This window comes from Parus major, chromosome 2 (genome assembly GCF_001522545.3).
Source record: "Parus major isolate Abel chromosome 2, Parus_major1.1, whole genome shotgun sequence".
Classification (NCBI taxonomy): Eukaryota; Metazoa; Chordata; class Aves; order Passeriformes; family Paridae; genus Parus; species Parus major.
The window spans coordinates 129,411,284-129,430,482 of NC_031769.1; the positions used below are offsets into that span (position 1 = coordinate 129,411,284).

At 36.8% G+C, this 19,199-nt stretch overlaps 1 protein-coding gene across 2 annotated transcripts in view; it reads right to left on the bottom strand.

Moving 5' to 3' along the window:
- STK3 (serine/threonine kinase 3) overlaps positions 1 to 19,199 on the bottom strand; it is a 128,042-nt gene that overhangs the window by 53,332 nt on the left and 55,511 nt on the right. For both annotated transcript variants that reach the window (XM_033512356.1, XM_015618732.3), the window contains exons 7-9: positions 18,227 to 18,364; positions 16,581 to 16,706; positions 5,330 to 5,522 (exon numbers count right to left, since the gene is read on the bottom strand). In XM_033512356.1, the coding sequence (XP_033368247.1) occupies positions 5,330 to 5,522; positions 16,581 to 16,706; positions 18,227 to 18,364 (457 nt within the window). The remainder of the gene's footprint in view (positions 1 to 5,329; positions 5,523 to 16,580; positions 16,707 to 18,226; positions 18,365 to 19,199) is intronic.

Consider the following 19,199-nt stretch of genomic DNA (forward strand, 5'->3'; position numbering starts at 1 on the left):
GAGAGGTTACAATGTCCTGTGGAAAGTCTGTAAGTCTTTCTCTCACTCTGTAACTACCAGGACGCTGGATCTCTGCAGCTGCATATTTACAGAGGAAAGCTTTCTTCCTTTTGCCAAAAGCCATGAGCTTCCACAGCCTTCCACATTCTGTGCATCTCCATCTAGCACTCAACTGAGGAACACTTTCAGCTGCTTGGTGAAGTTAGGGATCTGGCTCTCCTGTCTGAAGTGCTTCTGTGAACATCCTGTCAGTATTTTTTATTTCCTCAAAATACACTGCTTTGTCACTATTAAGAGTCAGATGCTGTAAAGAATCAGTTTTCAGCCTTCTTCAGACCTGTATCTACCTATGTGCTCTCACCCCTGCTGCAAAGGCTACCAGAGCTTATACAAGATCATACACTATAACTTAGGCTTTGTATTCCATACATTCCTACCACTAATCTCTCCCTGAAAAACAACTGCCCTACAACACAGTGGCAGTAATTCTGGGAAATGGAAGACAGAAGCCTAGAATTTTGACCTCAGTCTCCAGGCAAATGCATCTAACAGTGAGCTACCACATAAAAAGCTGCCACAGCCACCTCCTTCAGCCATATTTTAAGGAGGAATTGTGATTGTATTTTATGAGTGGAAAAGCACTTCCAACCACCTCAGAGAATTGGAGGTCAGGCTACTGGGAACCACAAGGAAACAGCAGTAGGAACTGTATCAGTTACTTAGACCAGAGCAGCAGGGAGTCAACCTCAGGAAAGAAATGTTTGACTTTTGAGAGCTGTGTAACAAAGTGGTTACTGAGCTCACAGTTTTTGTATCACAGTGACTTGTACACCCAAAGCCTTCATTCTGATTCAGGCCTCATTGGGTCACACCTACTTGCCAGAAATAATTGCAAGCGGCATTTAAATGGAAAATCCATATAATTTTCAACTAGTTGAAGCTTTCAGAGACTTTTTAAAGGACTATGAACCCAAGTTACAATATTTAATGGGGAAAATTTTCCAGCTCAAAATGTTTCTTTGCTTCTTGAGAATAAGACTTGTAAAAATGGTTTAATGATTTTTGGGGGTTTTCTCCCCACTTCCTGGATAAAGGAAAAAGAAAATATTCACACAATACTGTTATAATCATGGAATACGCTGAGCTTGACAGAACTCATCAGGATCATCCAGTCCAACTCCTGGCCATGTATAGGACATCCCAAGAATCACACCATGTGCCTGAGAGCATTGTTCAAACACTTTCTATTAGTCCGTTCCAGCCAAATTACACTTTATTTCTGTTTTTAGCAAAACAAAGAAAATCCACATTAAACTACATTCTGCAACAGCTCTCAAAAGCACAATTGCCAACAACATTATTTAAAAAAAAATAAATAAATCCCCATTTTTAAAATACAATACTAATAGTGACATAAATGAGCACCTTTTTTACCAGTCACAGAAAATGGCTTGATAAAGAACACACACCTATAAACATCTTCTTTATCTATACATATACAAGAATAAAGCACTAGTACACCTATATATGGGATCAACCAAACCATCTTCCTAGGGGCACAGTAAACATGCTTGACTGAAACTACATCCATGAAGTATCAATGCCCAGGCTACAGCAGCACTGAAACCAGCCCATAATTAACTTGCCTTATGAAATTTCTGCTGGAATCAGGATATAAGTTGTTACAAAACACGTGGCACAAGGTTTTGCTTTTCGGCTAAAAAAAACACCTGTAGGATTTAGGCCTAAGAGTCTTGAAGCACCACTCTGGAGCTATCACAGCATACAGGAGACTGACTTGCAGTATCAAACACCTTACCCGGGATGCTGAAATCACTAAAATATAATGAATAAGCCAACTCATGATTTCTTCTATCAACATGTATATTCCACAGCATGGTGCATGTCCCACTGTAATCAAAAATACCAGCAAACAATAAGACAAGAAAGTTCAGCAAGGAAGTGCTGCAACCAAACCTGTTGCCTGACAGCTGAATGATTAAACCACCACTTGCCTCAGGCTATCTCCATTTTGCCAAGTTAGCTGGAGTTATGCTGCTCAAGACAGTCATCTGGGAGGTGGGGAAAAGAGGGAAGGGACCCTGCTGCCCAAGAATTACATTCTTATATTTGATTAGAAGGAAGAATGTGTTTAAGAATTATACTGACTAAACCTAAAATGTCCATGTCTTATAGGACAAAAAGGAATTCAACAAAACCTGATTACTTTTCTTCTACATTCTAGCTGTCAAATGACACCTCACGGGCTCTCTGTCCTCTTCTTTTAATACATTCATTAAATCACAAGCTAGAAGCTTCACCAAAGACAAAAGCAACAGCTAGAAACCCAGAATAAACCCAAACTGCACTAAGAGACAACTTATTTCCAGCCCAAAGCAGATGGAAATATGAATTTAACAGGGCAAAAAAGAGAAGCAGGGGGAATGTTACTGAGAAGGAGAAAAGAGAACAACCACAAGTACTCTTGGTGCAACAAAAAGCCCCAACACTAAGCCTTGCTGAAAAACCACAAGGGGAATGTGAGGAAGCTGAACACTAGTCTCTCCACTGACATATGAAAAGGCTTCTACACAAAAATAAGTAAAACCAAACAAAAGAAGTAGTATTTCCATCATTTTCACTGTTTCCTCTACTCCACGTTAAACCTCCTCAAAAATTCAGTTCCTCCCAACTCACTCATGTTCTTCATTTTCTTTCCTCCTTCCAGGTACATACCACAGAGTCTCTGTTCAGAGCATGCACAGGCACACCAAACAAGACAGGATAACTGTTGTTTATTACTGGACTATATAATGTATGCTGAGACAGGAGGACAGGCCTCTTTTTGTTTCAAATCCCAATTTTATCTGGGCACAAGTCCCTGTTTGTGAAAAAAATATGGTTTTAGTTATTTTCTGTCATAGCTCCCAGAGGCCTCTAAGCATGGGTACTTATAAATAAAAACATATTATTGTTTCTTATTTTGTCCTTGAGCAGGCAAACAAAAGGCAGAAGGAAACAAAACATGAAACTAAACACAACAGCAATTAAATAAGAAGTTTGTCATAAATATTCTGTGTCTCTAGGAAGTAAACGAAATCTCTCTTCCCTAGTTTACGAAGTTTATTTCTCCAAACTTCTTGCTTGCAATGTTCTATTATTCAGCCATATCAAAGAGCACTTCTAAGGTACTCATTCTGATTTATTATAAACAAATCTCACAAACATCCAGAAAGTGACTACTTTGCCTATAAAGGTACATTGGAAAAAGCAACCAATCACCAAAATCTCGTGTCTTTGTTGAGTACAAAGAAGCACAAAATCTGTTATTGCCTTTCAGAGACAGCAAGGATTTTTATCACCTTCCTGGTGACGCTGATTTAGGAAACTTGCTATTGCTACTATTTCAGCCAATAGCACAACAATCACAAAACCAGAGGACCAGCTACAGTGGACACAATTCATATTTATTTTTAGCTGAGAGATGCAGAGGTCCCATTCTTGAATTATTTGTAGTTTTTAATGTAAAAAATGCAAATAATGGGTGCCTAACGCAAAATGCAAGAAATTTTAGCAAGTAAGTCCTGAAACCAAACCTGTGGCCTGACAGCTGAATGATTAAACCATCACTTGTCATGAGGCAAACTACCTCTGGCTTGCTGGCTTTGCTTTGCTGCAGTTACAGAGCTCAACACAGTCATCTATGGGAGAGGAAGGAGGGAAAGGAAACCTGTCACCTTTCCCAAAATTGTTCTTGTTTGAGAAGAAAGAAGAATGGGATTAAGACATATACTGGCCAAATGTCAGAGTGCAGAAAGGCAACTCCCTAACTACAGATTGTTACTGGAATAAATTAAAAATAGAAAATAACAGTACATTTCAAAAGCAATGTCCCCAGCAGACAAATACAACACAGATTAAGAGAATGCAATGCAAACCCAATGCCACTCGTCTGATCTGTTTGGCACAGTAACAGGTATTTCCTCTCAGCACATATAAAAACTGCTTGGATAGTATGATGCAATTTGGTAAACTACTTATACAGAACTTAGTTATGAAACTGATTTGTCAAGCTGCATAGAAACTGCACTAAACCCTAATTCATAATACTTCCACCCTAAAAATTTATTCCAAATTTTTTCATACTAGCTTTCCCTTTTTGTTTTTAATCACACAGCTGAGAACTCTAAAGAAAAAAACAAAATAAAACCCAAAACAAACCACAAAAAAGCCAAACAAGTGAAATCTACAAAACCTCTTTTTCCTTCCAACTTCCTATACACACGAGAAAATCGGCTTTGCACTTCCAACTAATCTTGAGCAAATTACATCAGGTATCTATATGCAAACACAAATGCAGCTTTGTATTTGCTATAAAACACTACAAAGTTATTTATTTGGCACTGATCTCTACTCTTGAGATATTAGCTCTCTGTATTACACACACACACAATTCCCCATATCCCCCTTCCCACAACTGCCTGGAATTAAAGATTATTGCATTGTGCCTCATGAAATCAGGCAGCTACAGCCTGAGTTAGAGTCATTTACTGATGCTGCCTATTCAAGCAAATAATTCTATTAAAATTTGTGGATCTCAATCTGCAGTATTCTTCAGTCAAACGAACAGATCAGCAAGTAAATATATAAATTAACTATTTTTAAAATGTGTATTTATATTTTTATAAATTATATTTTTATACATAAAAACATTCAAAATTATTTTTTTATCGTTGTTACGTACTCTCTCACATGCTGCCAAAATCAATTAGAACTTTTTAGTTAGGTTTCTACAATCCTTCAATCATTGCCTTAAATCAACCATTTTTGAATTACATTCCAAAAATTGTCCAAATTATTATTTGCCTAAAAAATACACATCTGCTAAGTGATCATGGGTTACAAAACTATTTTGCAGCAAAATATATTACTGACTGCCGACCCCAAAGACAGTCATGATATATTCCCAGGACCACTGACATTGAAACAGCAGCCTCTCACATAATCACACCAGTTTAGCTCCAAGGAACTGGCCCAAATGTATGTGGGACAGGAGACAAAGAGACAAGCAGTACAAGGGACAATTCACAGAAGGACAATTTGAGAGTCCTCTAGAGAAACTTAGCAAAGCACCAGAACCAGGCTTCTGCTTTGAATCTCCCACTACAGTCAAATTTTTCTCTACAAATTATAGACTGCTTAGAGACACAAGTACCCCTCTCTCCCTGTTTTAACCACAGGACTTGACACTTAAAAGCCTTTCATGATACAACATAGTCATGCAGCACAAGGAAACACATTATTAGAAGAAAGCAAATTAGCAACATACGTTTCATGGTCCCATCTTCCTCTTCATCGTCATCACTGTTTATTACCATGGTCCCCAAGTCTGATTCTAACATGGTGCTGTTGTGTTCAATCATTGTCTGAGCACCTTCACTCATCGTACTGGTGGCTCTCATGGTACCAGCACTCTCTGAATTGGTCTTCACCATGGTGTGAGAGTCCAACTCATCTTCATCCTATGGGGAAATATTTGCCAGAACACAGCAGATCATTAAAATAAAAGAAAGGTAAGATGCAATCACTTATTATTTTTTTATTTCTATGAGACCTAGCTGTACTGCTGGACTCACAGGTTTAAAACTTTGAAAGAAACCAGAAAATAAAAAAAACCTTCCACATAAAAAAAATTAAAAACTCATCTTTCTCTCATAGATGCATTGCAGGGTAAGTATAACATGACCCACACAATTACCTTGCCTTAGCATTCAGTTTTGAGTTATCTCTGTGACTTTCACTTTATGTCTCTGGGTTCCGAAAATCACAATTTACAGAAAGAGACTTTGCTGCTTTGCAAAGGACTATCACCTCTGACATTACATCCCATTACAGAACCCAGGTGACCTTGTGTTCAATTTAGCTATTAAACAATCTTCAACAGAATTTTTAAGGTCCTCCTCAGAAAAAAAAAAATCTACTTGACTTACTTCAAGTGTTTATTTCCATTTTAAAACCTTTGCTATAAACGTGAGTAAATAACTTGTTAATACTACACATAAAAATAGCCTTTGAGCACATACTTACCCACTAAGTGTGGGGGAGATAATATCAAGGAGATAGACAGGAGCATTTTGAATTGGTAGCAGTAATGGGCCAGGAATTTGAAACAGAGCACTAATGACAATCCAGTTAATGAAACGTGAAATTAATATGGAATACCAGTATTTGGAAACACTAATGAGAAATAGAACTGGTTTCCAAAATCTGATTTAGATTATACACACAACATCACAGCGTTTCAGGAGTAATGTTACGGACTGTGACTACACACATTTTCTGTATTAATAAAATCTATTACTCAAGGAAAAAAAAATTAGACATTCTCATTTGTTGATTATGATTATTAAATGTAGGCAGTCATATCCATCACTGTGAAGTTACTCTATGTCAAATTGCTGTATTTTAAATGCAAATGCTACTTTCACCAGTTTTATAACCATATATGCATCCATTTCTTCTGTTGTGTCAAAACTTCATTGGAGCTCCTTGATAAATGAATTTTATTGCTGATTACCAAAATATTTTAGCTACATAGTTTGGAAGACTATTAGATAACCCCTGGATTTTTTTAAATTTGCCCCTTACAAATAAATGTTGCTGCTACATAGAAACATAGAATTCTTTAAGTTGGAAAAGACCCCTAAAATCATCAATCCAACTGTTAATCTGGCACTCCCAAGTCCACCACTAAGCCATGCCCCTAAATGCCACATCTACATATTTTTAAATACATTCAGGGAAATATGTAACATTAAAACAAGTCTTCATCCACTAACAAATTTCCCCTTTTTCCTAAACCTTTGCATTGCTTTATAGATTTTAAACATTCAACTATGAAGATACTTGTAAGTGCGGGGGCTGGGGGGGACAGACACAGAATGGGACCAAAAAAAGGAAAGCCCAGACTCAAACACCTGCAGCAAGGTCTGGCACTTTGTGCCTCTCACTGAACTCGTTCCCTGGCACTGCAGACAAGTTGCCTCTCACACAGACACACATGCACCAGCTATATGGCCTGAGTGCCTGTTTCACTAAGGGCTGGTCTAGGTAGATACAGAAAATTGAGTGCAGTAATACCAGCCCCTGAAAATTATTCTGTTACATCTCAACTAACAGATGCAAAACCAAACTTAATTTGGATACAGAAAGTCTCGCTAACCACATACCATAATGAAGCCAGGATACAGACCTAAACAGATTTAAATTTAAATTCCAAATGTCAAAAGAATAACTATTTCCCAGATTATAATTTGCAAAAATACTTGAGTTCATTTGCATTATTTCAGGGTTGTTTTTATTTTAGTTGCATTCTATTTAGTACCCTACCCTTAAAAAAAAATTATATTCCCAAAGATACAGTTTACAGCTACAGTACTAGGCAAATGTGCCAGTAAAAAAATGAGAATACTTTGGTACTGCTCCTCCTGGTGGCAACTTTAATTTTTTTTACTTTCTACCAAATGTTACTGTTAACTCCAGTTTTCTATGAATTGCATTTTTCCCCTTTTAAAAAGGGTACTCAGGGAAAACAAAAAAGTTGTTTTGCATCACATTTTTCAAGTACCAGAACAGTTAAATTACAAATTACAAGTGTTTCTTTCAGTACTGCAATACAATATAAAACTGACTCACAACATACTGATGTTTTGCCTATTAATCACTACAAATTTTGCATCTCTAATATACAGACAGGCAAATCTCTGAATTTAAGGCATAGTTATATCTGATTTACAGACTAGGTTGACTAATACTAATATCCACTTGCATTGCATATGGTCCTAAATTTACCTAAGCTGAAATAAGAAATTAAAGAAAGACTTTCCTGGAGCTCAAAACTTTTGTTGTAGAATTTAGTGGGAAAACGTGATGGCTAACAATATGAACAAATATGAAATGGAGTCCTAAATTACCATCTTCACAATTTCTGCTTCATCTTTTATTTCTTCAGTCAAATCAACTATCTGGACTTGGTCCAAAGAATAGCATTTCATTTTCCAGTCTAAGAGTGCCAAAAGCCTTTATCTTCGCATTGTCTCTCAGCAAAGAGAACAGCTATCTTTCAGCAGGACTAAGGATCACAAAAGCCCACCTTAGTACTAGAAGAACAGCTGTCTCAAAAAGGGAAGTACACAACAATTTTGATGAACGGTGTTTTCCTTATATCAGGAATGATGTACTGAGACAAAACAATATAACATTCCTTTGTGGCCTGTGCATGTCCCAGAATAATTACTTCAGTGGCTAACACAGATTGCTTCCAGAACTGTCATTCCAGTATTTCTCACAAACATGAGATCTAGTTAATATGGCAGTAGACTACATGGGTTCTGAAAAGGTAACTTTATAAAAATATGCAGTAGATCCAAGTTAATAGAAGTACACATTTACATGAAAGATGAAAGTCATTCCTTCATACAAATTCTGATTCAAGATTTACAGAACATAAATATTGGTGTAGAACTTGTGATCTGTTGTTAAAAAGGTAAACATACTGATTAAATAAAAACAAACACAATCTCAATTCTAACCAGGAAAAAAAAAGAGAAATATTAAAGCTGAAGTGTCATGTTCTCATACTGTTTAGGAAAACAGATCCAAGAATCAAACAATAAAAACAACTAACTCTGGAGTTAAACTGTCTGCTGCTTTCCTGTGTACAAGTAATAAGCAGCCAGACTTGTATTTGGAAGGGCTTTCAGTTGCACCACTATATGGAGACAAGAAGGTGCACACAAGCAAGCACTCTAAAATTCCTTGAAATGCTACAGAAATGACAATAGACTACAAAAACTTGGAATAACATCATAATGTAAAGTACAAGTACCAGCAATAACCTGCAATCCTATAAGAATAACTCTCAGGATCTCCTTATTTACCATAATGCTATTATTAACAAAATCAACCCTTAAAGCATAAAAATGCAATCATAGAGGTTTGATTATCAGAATGCTAAATTCAAAAATACTTCAGCAGAAACCACACACAAGACTTCATAATATATTTGTAAAATAAAAGACCTTATCACACATCTAAAGTTTTCTCAGAGAAGATGGCCTTGCAGACCATACCTGAGTCTACATCATTACAGAATTGAATGAGCTGAGGTAATTAATGGATTTTTCTGTTGTCTTTTCAACAGCAGTACAGATGACGACTGATAAAAAACTTAACAAGGGAAGCAAATACGGCAGCAAAAATCTCTGCCTGATCTCTTTAAAATCTCTGCCTGTGGTTTGGCATGTAAAAAGAACACTAGAGGGCAGCAAAGACAGCCAACTCGGCTGCAAGGTATTAAAGGAAGATTTATTTACATGCTGGCAAAATTTAGTATCCTGTAAAATAATTTCATTTACTATTAACACCTCATCATCACCTTGGAAAAATGCAGCTCAGTCACAGATATCTTTTTTTAAAGCACTGCAGTAGCTACATAAACACGTAACACAGTTTGGTCAAGCACAAGGATTTTGTAATCCTGTACTCCGAAAGTACAAAGCCAAACTTCAACCTGAGTATATGATTACTTCTGAGCACACAAAACTTAGACCCATCAGTAAAACAGGTAAAAACTTAACTTTCAGCACACAGTCAAATCCCATCGCATTCAACAGACATCTGTCACAAAACAGCACTTAAGTTTGTTTTCTACGTCCAGGTAATGACGCCCTGCTACATGCTCGTACCTCCCCATGCTTATTCTTCCTATAATCAATTTCTGGCTCCCCACTGCAGTGGATTTTAAAAATACACTGTATTTCTAACTTCAGGACACTTAAAGGACTGTAATCAAATTTAATTAACATAGATGTCAAGTGTTCTTTGGCATGAAGAAAACTGGCAGGTGAAGATTTAACACTTTCATGCAAAATTACATGTGTATATATATATAGCGAGATATAACTATAACATATACATGCAAACACATGAAAGAAGCATGAAAGCAAATATAAAAACCTTCAGAAAAGTACAGCACAGTGTATCAGATTTAAAATACAGAATAACTCATCTGATTCACTAGCTTCTTTGCAACAGTGCTATAAATATTGTAAACATATAAAGGAATAATTACAGCAATTCTTTGAGTCTCAAAATATAGATGCCAGCTTTATATAACTAACATAGGATTAACCAAATAATCTTTTGTATGAATGAATAAATAATCCTACATATAGGAACAACTGATTATTGACAGCTGGCTTTGGTGTTGATAGTTGTCAATCACTTAAGTGACCAAGAAAAAAAAAAAGGATCACTGAAGTAGTAATTTCTTGATTTAATACTCAGAAAGACTTAAACATTTCTCACATCATAGTGACATTAAAATGTAAAACAAAACATACAGAGCGCTGCTTGTTAGCTCGTTCCTTTAAAGGTCCACAGAAACAAATATTTAGACATGTTTTCTGTAAGCTGCCAGGCAACAAGTTACTTTACATTCCTATAATGCAGCTGCCCAGCCTCAGCATCCACTTCACATCCCACTTCCAAAAATGCACAAGAAGAGATTGGTCACGTCTCATAATGCCTAAACTAACATTTAAACTTTGATATTGGGATTAACCTTCTGTAGAACACAACACTGTGACTTTTGCTTAATTAAAAAAACCTGTACAACAACCTCAGCACCTATCAAAACAAGTCAGTTTGTCAGAAGGCATTCTCATCATATGAGCAGCTCTCATAACAGGCATAAAATCAATTCTGAGCACACTATTCATAATGATATTATATCTCTCAGGAAGGATACAGACATGAAGACTGTATTCAACTTGGGCATTTATTTTCAGCTCTGTAATACAAAGTTTTGAACAGCAAAAAATATTTACATTACAACTGACAACTTCTTATGCTGTAAAATGTCCACAGACGACGGTGAAAAAGAAAAGTAAGAATCAGTTTTGGGGATGTGACTCTTCTTCAATTGAAGGACAACTACCTGAACTGACCCTGAAAATAAAGTACAAAATTGTGAAGACTTTGCATCTGATTATTTCTCCAAGTCCACACATTCCATTCTACTTCCAGTTATGCGAGTCACTTTTAACTTGAGTACCCATAACTATACAGACTTTAAGAAGGTATTAAAGCACAGAAACATATTCAAATGCCGCTGTTAGCATTAAACGGGTTTCCTAACATAAGAAACTTCACAATTAGAACATTTTACACCTTTCTTCTTGATGGGTCTCAAATCACATACTGGGGAACTGCTCACAATTTACATAGGAAATGCTTGGGGGGGGTTAGATCAATAAATTCAAGCACCTGACAGGTTAACTGAAACCATCCATTTTCAATAATATATGGACCCATTTCACTGTCCATGAGAGACTTAACATCAACAGATTCTACTAAACACTAGCACAAGTATTTGCTCTTGCTTTTAGATGTTGTTAAATATGCACTTCTCAAAGTTTGAGTCTGCTTTTGCATTTCTACACTGAGGACTTTACAGCAGTATGATTAAGAAAAAAAACATTTCTGATGTGTTATTTTTCAAAATTGAAGTGCCAGGTGGCTTTTACTTTGCAACTGAACAGCGACTCCAATTCTGCACACAATCTAAAAACATTCATAGATATTAAAATATGAAGAAATATACACATTACTCACTGTCACTACTACTACATAAGGTAACACAGGGACTGTCATTAGCTCTTTCTAGGGCTGTTGCCATCAGTGCAGACTTATCAAGACCTGTATTATCATTTGCACTATAGGATCATGTAGTCATGCAAACTACACACAACCAGCCCTGTATTTCTTAAAGGGTTCTGTGAAACTGATACATAAGGAGGAGGAATGTGCAAGGGTTATTTATCTTTATTCCTGAATGCTGGACTGCTGACTTCATCCACTACCAAACTGTATACCAACTATACCAAACTGGCACTCATATTATCAGCTTTCCCTTTACAAAAAGAAAATAATAAGTACTCAGAAGTGCAGAAAGAATTGATTTACTCTTTTTCTGGCAGTTCCACAAAAAAAGTTCCAAATTGAATGAAAGGCACAACATTTGAGCTTATTATACAATGTCAAATTATACATTATTTTGAAGTGAAGTGTGGGGTTGGGGGATTGTTTCTTTTTCTAAAATGACAAACACAGATACTGTACACTTTCATTTTATTCCTCCAGATTTTTATCCTGGTTTCCTCTAAAAACTTGTGGGTCCATTGATTAATGTCTGCCCAGTATGCTTAAAAAACTAAAATCAGAATGCCACTTAATTCAGGCTTCACTTAACTTAGCATGTTGTTCAGAAGTTTACTATGCAGTACATGATCAACCTGCATTCAAGAAACCTTACAGATAATGCCTTTAATTGAAAAGAAAATTGTAACCATTTCAGAGAATCACAGAATGTTTTGAATTGGAAGGGACCTTAAACACCATCTAGTTCCAACTCCCCTACCACGGGCAGGGACCCCTTCACCTAGATCAGATTGCTCAAAGTCCCATCCAACCTGACCTACAGCGCTTTAGGAATAGGGCATCCACAGCTTCTCTGGGCAGCCTGTTCTAGTGTTACATACCCTCTCCACAAAGAATTTCTCCTAATATCTAATCTCAATCTACCTTCTTTCAGTTAAAAGCCATCACCCCTATACTACATGCCCTTTGAAAAAGTCCTTCTCCAGCTTTCATGTAGGCCTCCCTAGGCACTGGTACAAGTTTACGCTGCTGTTTCCTAGTTTGGATGAGTTTGCACTTCTGGCTGACCAGAACCTTTGGTGACAGCAATTTGACAAGATTATGGTGCTGTCTCACAAATGAATCTGGAATTTTTTACAATGATGTACTGGACTGAAACTGTTGTAAGACATAGGAAGTCTGTATTATAACCAAACTATTATTAAAACCAGTCCAGAACAAAATTTGTTCTGCATTGTGACATACAAAAGATATCCATAGGTCACTCCAAGAACTGTTTTTGTCAACAAAGAAATCCCTCCTCACCTCACCATCATTCTTCATTTCAATCACTTGCACCCTCACTTTTTCTATTAAAGCTAATAGTATTTCAAAACTTTTTTCATTCAAGGCTTACCAAGCAATACAAAATTATTGGACATACATTTACTGATAGCAAAAGTCACACTTACTATCAAATCCCACCAGTTTTAACAATTGTTAAATATTTCATCCTAACTAAAAATCTTATCACAGATTATTTTCTTGAATCATAAAACTGTGTGAAAATTTAGGGAACTAAAAAAATATCAATACCATTAAAAAATTCATAAAATTATTTTTTATAGTAGCTACGAAAATCTTCTTGATCTTTTTAAAATGGAAAACTTTTGAAAATGTTCAATTCTTCAGTATAAACTTTACAGCAAAAACACCTGGACATCCTCTTACAAGAGGATTTACAAGATACACTTGCATGTCTCTTACCAGCCTCTGTAAAAATAATTTGGTATTATTTATTAATATTACTTAGACAATTACAGCCTGGAAGTCAGCATCTGCAGTGAAAAATAAAAAGGAGTACACAACATGATATAACAAAGGATGATAAAAGCACTCTGAAAGAACATTTTGCTGAAGCTTTTACCAAGACTCTCTCATTCTTTTCTTTGTGTCATCTTAAAATTTCATCTAGTGATCCCTTCACTCAAGGGAATACTATGAAGCTTCATTTTCCAATTTCTCCCCTTCTGTCTTTCACTGTGCTGAAGCCATGCTCTCATTTTTCCACTACCTTTCTTTTCTGAACTGAGTAGTCTCATTCACAAGTCCACTTTCATGGCTTTCTCCTATTTTGCCACTGTTCACTACTGAGAAGTCAACTCGGCCTCAAATTTGCCTCTTCCCTTACTCACCTGTGAAGTTCTCCAACTTTTACTCTTTTCTCACATCCTGTGCAACTACAGGCAGGGCTGACTCTAGCCCTCTGCAAGGCTGGCCTTTAGAATCCTTCTACATCATGATAACAAAAAACATTGAGCAAGGTATGCAAATGCTGAGCTGCCAACTGCCCTGACCTTCTGCCTTATATTGAAGAGCAATTTCTTCAAGCAGAGGTTATCATCTGGTTCTGGGTTTGTTGATGCTCATGCACTGGTATATGATTTATAGCCCCATAAATTCTACTAGTATAAGTAAAAATATGACAGACTTAGCATTTCCATATACTACAATAGAACTTATTTTTAAGAGCAAACCAACCTTTTAACAAAAGTGGCTGATTAGACAAATTAGGAACTGTATTAGGCAAAGTTGCCAGGAGGTGCAGGGAGGTGAGCAATCCTTTTCTTCTGCTCCGCACTGCTGACCCCACACCTGGAGTGCTGGGTCCACTTCTGGGCTCCTCAGTATAATGGACATGAACACACCAGAGAGAGTTAACAAAGGGCCACAAAGATCATCAAGGGACTGGAGCATCTCTCCCATGAATAAAGGCTGAGAGCTGGAAATGCTCAGCCTCAAGAACTCATAGGGGACCTTATCGGTATGTGTAAATACCTGAAGGGGAAGTGCAAAGAGGATGAAGTCAGGCTTTTTTCAGAAGTACTAAGTGACAGGAGCAGAGGCAGTGGGCAAATAATGAAATAAAAGAGATTTCCTGGGAACATCAGGAAGCACTTGTATTATGAGGGTGACCGAGCATTGGAATGAGCTACACAGAGAGGTTGTGGAGTTTCCTTCCTTGGACATATTCAAAAGCTGTCTGGACATGGTCCTGGGCAGCCAAACCTCAGTGGCCCTGCTTATGTAGGGGGATTGGACAACATGACCTCTGCAGGTACCTGCCAATCTCAACCACTCTGTGATTCTGTTTTCTCAGCCCCGTTAACCAAAGATACTCCTGTTACTCTCAGATTTGAGGCACCTATCTTCTATACCTAGTGACAAGCAGACTCTTGCTGTATGTTTTTTACTGTAGCTGGTCCCCTTATGGCACCACAAGAGCTCATGGCAGAATTCCCAACTACTACAATGGTAACACAAGTAAAAGATTGCTGCCCCAATCCTGGATTTGAGGTTCTCTTACGCTGACACTAAATGGGGGGAAGTATGGAGGGAAGGAGTGTGAGGGGCGGCAGAGTAGGGGGTGCAGTGTCACACTCTGACTTCTGTACCCGTGTAAGAACCATGAAGAGTTGCTAAATGCTGCCTCAGCTGAGGTGAACCAAACTTGTGTTACACCCTTCCATACAGTAGTGGGAGTGGGAAGTGTACACCACATCCTTAGCTGGCATGGACTGTGCCCAGCAATGTGATCTGAACCTCAGACTAAGTAATCAGATGTCATGCCTAATTTTGGGTTAATGAAAAAAACATCAACATTGTCCAAGCACTTAACATCTCCAGAAGGCAACAGTACAGATGAAAGCAAGCTAATAAAGATATCAGATTTTTGTCAGTAATAAATCAGTCTCTTCAAAAATCAACTATTCAATAAGTCACAAACATCAACTCTGCATGTCAAGTCACACAGACGAAGATTTCCTAACATAAAAAAAAATAGTATCAGCCTTCCCCACCTTTTTTATTACTAACTAAGCAAATACAATTCAGAGTAAACCACCTTTAAAAAAACAAGTTATTGATATTCTTAGAACACACTCTTAGAACAGAAAAAAAAATGCAGCCAACCTCACTGATTGCTGGAGATAAAAAAGATTGCACAGAATCTGCTTGAAAAGTACTCCTATATATACATCAGCACAGAGCACTCTGTAAACAAGGATTCTACAATTTGCTAAAGGACAAACTGCATTTACTGCACTGCTCTTTTCTGTTTGCTTAGAGCTGTAACATTGCAGTCTCCATCTTCTCTTTGTGCTTTTTCTGAATGACCTTGAATGACCACACATTGTATGTGTGGCAATACACTTCTCTGAAGCATGTTCTGCTGCATTGCACAAGACTAACCTGAAATAAATTATGTAGGGAAGAGTAATAATGCCAAGAACACAGACTTACTCTTAACACTGCCAGACAATTCTAAATGCAACCTACATATCACACAACCCGCTTCTCTCCTCAAACATATTTTGACAATGTTATCTGAAGAATGAAGTGCAGTCACCATTTTCATGTTACTTGGTTCAAACCTCACTGCAATCACTGCTTACTGAGTGTTGTCATTAATTATTCTGTGTACTGGACTTAACAAAAAAAAAATAAAAAAAATCAAACAAATACCAAGAAAAGTGCCCTTAACTAAAAAAAACCTAAACCACTTGTCTAGAAGTCCACCAGTGAAAGTAGAACCTTATACAATTTTGGGGGTTTTAATGTTATTCTGAATAGCTGAAGTTGACATGGTTTCTTTTCCCACTTCCTAGAAAAGCTGTTTACTAAGACATTTCATGGAATAGTGCTGAAAGCTGGCATTTACAGCATTACTCATAATTAAGAGTGGAATACTCAGAATTCATAGGCTTAAAACCAGAGAGAAAACCGGTAAAAAAAATTATTTTAACAAAACTACAGGAAGCAGGGGAAAATAGCAATTTATCTGTAAAGTATAGATGGTTACAGGAAAAATGGGTACACACCGAATTTTCTTCCTCCTCTTCTAGTTCTCTCTGCTGTTCTTCATGTCGCTTTGCCTTTATCTCCATAGCTTCAGTGATCAGGTCCCTTAAAATTGAAACTGGCTTAGCATTCTTAATAAATGTATGCTAGAGAAAAAAAAAATCATTAAAATATGTAATACCATTACAGCAGTTGTGCCTCATATTTAATTACAAGTCCTATTCAACATCACAGATTTCAGTGATATACATTACCGTACATAACACAAAATCTATCAACACAACATACAGTGTCTTTCAGCTGCTTCGTAACCAAAATATTATTTTAACTATTTTTAACAACTGCAAGCCTTGGGAAATGTAATCACTTAGTATCTGCTTTATGAGTGAAAACATAATTTTCCAAAGAAATCGTGCAGTAAGTTGTAACTAAGCACCTCAGGAAAAATATTAATAAGTATTTAAAATCTGTTCCATGAAGAACAGAACTGATAAAGCCTCATTCCCTACACCTACTAACTATCTTCTTCCTTGATATATTAATTCAATTACTCTCTTTTTCATTCCATGACCTCCCTTGACAAACAGTACTTTCATTTCTACTCCAACATCTTCACAACACCTCCAGCTCCATCACATATTCTCCCAATTCCAGCTAGGGGAAAAAGACAACATAGACTCCTGATGAACAAACACAGTATTTGGTTTTCTGCAATAAGCATGGGAAAGAAACTGCACACTGAAGCTTTTTGTTTGTTTCTCCTTACTTGCCCACATTAATGCAAGTCTCTTCTATCCAGCTGTCTGTATTCAGCTAACCATACAAACTTCAAATCTTGGAGGTCTCAAGTACTGGCTCATACATCACACAGACACTTATAACTTTTGTTTTTTAACCCACTTTGTGGGTTACATTTTAGTGTTTTACAATGTATAAAATTAAATATTCATAGCACGATCTATAAATATGATGGATCTATTACCAACTTCACAAAATTCATGTTCTCCTCGTAGTGGAGTTCACTGGAACTTAAAATTTAACAGCTGCTATTGCTAGCTCAACACAGAATAAATCTAGCAGGAGAGTAATACGGGAAGCGAGAGCCTGGCATACCCTGCCTTGCTCCAAAGGTTCACACTGCCAACTGTGGCTCACATAGGAAAGTGCCCACTTGGTTGAACTGAGCCCAAGAACAAACTCATTATACTGCCCATCCTGATCAGACCTTTCTAGGACACAGAGCCACCTGCCTGCTCAATCTGACATGAACAGAAGGAAAGACTTGAATATACCCCATGCATGGTCCACACAGAGGGATAACCTGGGCTCAACTCTTCTACTAAACACTTGTCTAAATCCTGAGATCTACCGAGGGCCTCTAGCCACAAAGCATGGATCCAATTTTAATAGCAAGAACCAGCCCTAAACTATTCAATGAGCAGTGAATTTTTAGAGGCAGCAAGAATAGAAATAAAATGGGGGCAAAGATACAGAAGCTGATAGAGAAAAAACTACAAAGACTACAAACTGAAAAATAAATAAGACATAATAATAGCTAAAATAAGATTTTCCCTTACAAATTTTCATAACATTTTGGGTTTGAGGAAAGAAAATAAACAAACCCTAAACATAAAATGTGCTTTTCCTCAGTAACTTAAATACTGACCTGTAGCAGCTGGGTTGCTGTAGCTCTTTGTTCAGGATTTTTCACTAAGCATTTCTTCACAAAATCTGTGAATTCATCAGACCAGAGCTCTGGCTTCCGGAAGGTTGGAGGGGGATTTGTAGGAATCATAAAAATAGCCTAGATAAAAAACAAACAATAGCAAGTCTAAATAAAACACATCACCACAGCAGCTGAAACCAAGTTAAAAAAAAAAGGAATTGCTTTATCCACCTTTCTTATCAGGCTAAGAATCTGGAAGACAAATTTTAAGTATGCAAGGATTTCTACTCAGATCAAGATTCAGAAAGTAAATCCATCTGCTACTAATGTAACTACTTCCCATTAGATATTCTCTATTTAAAAACTGTACCCCATTAAGCACATGACTCTTTATTTTATCTACTGCTGTTCATCAGTCTGGAGAGATGATGGCATTCTTTCAGAAATTCTCAGCAGAAATGACAGCACTGCTTGTTTAAAAACACATATAAAGTTGCTGTGAACAGCCAAGCTCACCTTCTCCTTTCTTAAGTGAATTTAGCTTTGCAAATTGCTTAGGAAATTTGGGAGGATTGCTATTTCCTTATGCATGGAGCTTTAAAACTTGCTTGTCCAAGTAAGATTTAGATACAGATGCTAAAAGACCTAAGGTAATACTAAAAGATGAAATAAATAAAATAATCAAGTAATTAGTCTTACAGTACTGAGAACCTACATGAAACTGAAAATGCATCATTTTACCTATATAGTAGAAATTTCTTCTGTTGAGAACCATATGCAGACAGATTTTTCAACTGGGAAAAAATATTCATCCTACGTAAAAAAAAGTTTGTCCTACTTAAGATTATACATATTGTGCCATTTTTTTATATGACCATTTCCAGGTTTTCCTCTAATTAAAAATACACACTTGCAGCAGCGAAAAAAGCAATGGAAAAAAAAGACATACAACTCTGACAGACAACTGCAAAAT